The sequence below is a fragment of the Vigna radiata genome, unplaced genomic scaffold, assembly GCF_000741045.1.
Source record: "Vigna radiata var. radiata cultivar VC1973A unplaced genomic scaffold, Vradiata_ver6 scaffold_282, whole genome shotgun sequence".
Lineage (NCBI taxonomy): Eukaryota > Viridiplantae > Streptophyta > Magnoliopsida > Fabales > Fabaceae > Vigna > Vigna radiata.
This window is the reverse complement of record NW_014542222.1, coordinates 389,895-392,715: the sequence shown is the minus strand read 5'-3', so window position 1 is coordinate 392,715 and position 2,821 is coordinate 389,895. Positions and strand designations below refer to the sequence as shown.

At 36.8% G+C, this 2,821-nt stretch overlaps 1 protein-coding gene across 1 annotated transcript; it reads right to left on the bottom strand.

The window, feature by feature from the left end:
* Positions 1-904: 904 nt before the first annotated feature.
* Positions 905-1,354, bottom strand: LOC106779485 (uncharacterized mitochondrial protein AtMg00810-like). The gene has a single exon (XM_014667598.1). It carries the CDS (start codon positions 1,352-1,354, stop codon positions 905-907), a length of 450 nt encoding a protein of 149 aa, XP_014523084.1.
* Positions 1,355-2,821: the final 1,467 nt, after the last annotated feature.

Genomic DNA, 2,821 nt, shown 5'->3' with positions numbered 1-2,821 from the left:
ATACCTAAATTCACAACAAAAAGTGCAGAAATTCAGATCATAAAATTGAAAAGGCATGCAACCTTAATATTTTTAAAAGTTACCTCAACACCCTTCGTTGGCTTATATTTGTATGTCCATAAGTTGCACTCCTCAGCTACCGGTAGTATGATCTCATACTGCCTAATAGAGATTTAGGTTTTCAATCCATTTTCAACAAAATTTTTAATTTTAAAAAAAGACCAGATCTGTTAGTATTTAAAGGTTGTGAAAGGAGTAGTTGATAAGGTAGAGAGGATGTGGAGATAGTAGGATGTAGAAGTAGTAGTTGGAAGAAGTGTTGTAGTTGTCTTAGTTGTTGTAGATGTTGGCTTCTTGTCTACATGCATGAAATGGTAGAGTTCATGGGTATTTATAGACCCATAGAATATTTTAGAACATACTAGCCATAACTTATGTAGGATGTTCTAGACTTTCACACATGTAGACTATTCTTGATTTTTCTTCCTATCTTAGGCTTTTCTACAACATTCTAGAACTTGTATTACATTTGAATTCTACTTTCTAAGGTGCTTCTACATTCTTCTAGAATTTGCATTACACTTTAATACTCCTCCTTAATGCAAATTCGGTAACATCCATCATAGTGCGTAGTAGTTCAAATCTTGGTCGTGGTAATGCCTTCGTAAAGATATTTGCAATTTGGTCTTCTGTTGGGCAGTACTCGAGTCGAATTTGTTTAGTTGTCTCTTCATCTCGAATGAAGTGATATTTAATGGCTATGTGTTTTGTTCTTTGATGATGGACTGGATTTTTTGCTATTGCTATTGCTGATTTGTTGTCGCAATAGATAATAGTCGGTCCATCTTGTGGTTCACCAATTTCTTCAAGTATTCTTCGTAGCCATATTGCTTGACTTGTGGTTTCAGCAGCTGCTATATATATACTCTGCTTCTGTTGTTGATTGTGCCACGGTTCCTTGCTTCTTTGATGCCCAAGATAAAATACCGGATCCTAGTGAGAAAGCATATCCAGATGTACTCTTCATATCGTCCATTGATCTTGCCCAATCACTATCTGTGTAGCCAATCATTCTTGAGTTAGTCATGGTTTTGTACCATATGGCAAACTCCTTTGTGCCTTGTAAATATCTTAAAATTCTTTTTCCTACTCCATAATGAATCTGACTTGGCTTTTGCATGAATCTTGATAGAAGACTTGTAGCATACATAATATCTGGTCGTGTGGCTGTGAGATACAAGAGACTTCCAATTAAACTCCTGTAGCGTGATGCATTTACCTCTTGTGCTCCATCATCTTTTTGTAGTTTCTCGTTTACCACCAATGGAGTAGTGACAGGTTTACAACCATTCATCTTGAACTTCTTTAGTAGAGCTTCAATATATTTCTTTTGAGCGATAAATATGCCTTATTTTTGTTGTTTCACCTCTATACCGAGGAAATAGTTCATCAAGCCAAGGTCGGTCATTTCAAATGTCTTCTTCATGTCTTCTTTGAATTCTTTCATCATCTCTATATTGTTTCCTGTATAGATAAGGTCATCGACATATAAAGAGATAATGAGATGGTATTGACCTTCTGCCTTAATATATAGTGTTGGCTTACTCTTGCTCCTCCTGAATCCTTGATCTATGAAGTATTTATCAATCTTGCTATACCATGCTCGAGGAGCTTGCTTTAGGCCGTATAATGCCTTTTTTAGTCTTAGTACTTTGCCTTCATTTCCTTTGTTGATGAAGCCTTGTGGTTGTTCAACATAAATTTCTTCTTCGAGTACTCCATTTAGAAAGGTTGATTTGACATCTAGTTGATAGATGTTCCATCCTTTTTGTGCTGCAAGAGCTATTAAGACTCTAATTGTATCTAAGCGAGCAACTGGAGCAAATTTCTCATTGTAGTCTATTCCTAGTTGTTGTGAGTATCCTTTAGCGACCAATCTTGCTTTGTGCTTTTGTATAGTTCCATTAGGATTAAGCTTTGTTTTATATATCCATTTCACTCCTATGATGTCTTTTCCATGAGGGCAATTTACGAGTTCCCAAGTGTTATTCTTCTCAATCATTTTAATCTCTTCTTCCATGGCCTTGACCCACACTTCTTGCTTTGATGCTTCTTCATAACAGTTAGGCTTAATCATGGCTATATTGCAAGTTTCATATATGTCTACCAAAGATCTTACTCTTCTTGGACTAGATTCAGATGAAGAGTCCTGTTGTTGTGGAGGTGGAGAAAGCGTACCTGAATTTTCTACCTCTTCTTGAGTTTCTTCTTGAGATTGTTGCACTGGAAGTAGATTGTTGCTTTTAACAACTTTTTCTTCCTCCCAATTCCAAGAAGCATTTTCATCAACTTCAACATCTCGACTAATGATGAGCTTTTTTGTTTGTAAGTTGTAGACTCGATAGCCTTTTGATTGTGTGCTATATCCCAAGAATATTCCTCGTATCTTGTCTTCAAGCTTATGCCTCATTTGATCAGGAACATGTATGTAGTAGATAGACCCAAATACTCGTAGGTGTTTAGCTGATGGCTTTCTCTCACTCCATGCTTCAATAGGAGTCTTGTCTTGGACTGCCTTAGTTGGACATCTGTTTAGAATGTAAACTGCAGTGTAGACTGCTTCAGCCCAAAAAATGTTAGGCATGTTTTTCTCTTTTAGGATTGATCTCGCCATCTCCATAACAGTGCGATTCTTTCTCCCTGACACGCCATTTTGTTGTGGAGTATATGCAACTATAAGTTGTTGCTCTATGCCTTCATCTTCACAGAATTTGTCAAACTCGTGTGATGTGTACTCCTTGCCACGATCACTTCTTAGTAC

What these genes read in the sequence shown, in the direction of transcription:
- LOC106779485 (XM_014667598.1), bottom strand. Translation starts at nt 1,354, where the DNA reads ATGAATGGTTGTAAACCTGTCACTACTCCATTGGTGGTAAACGAGAAA.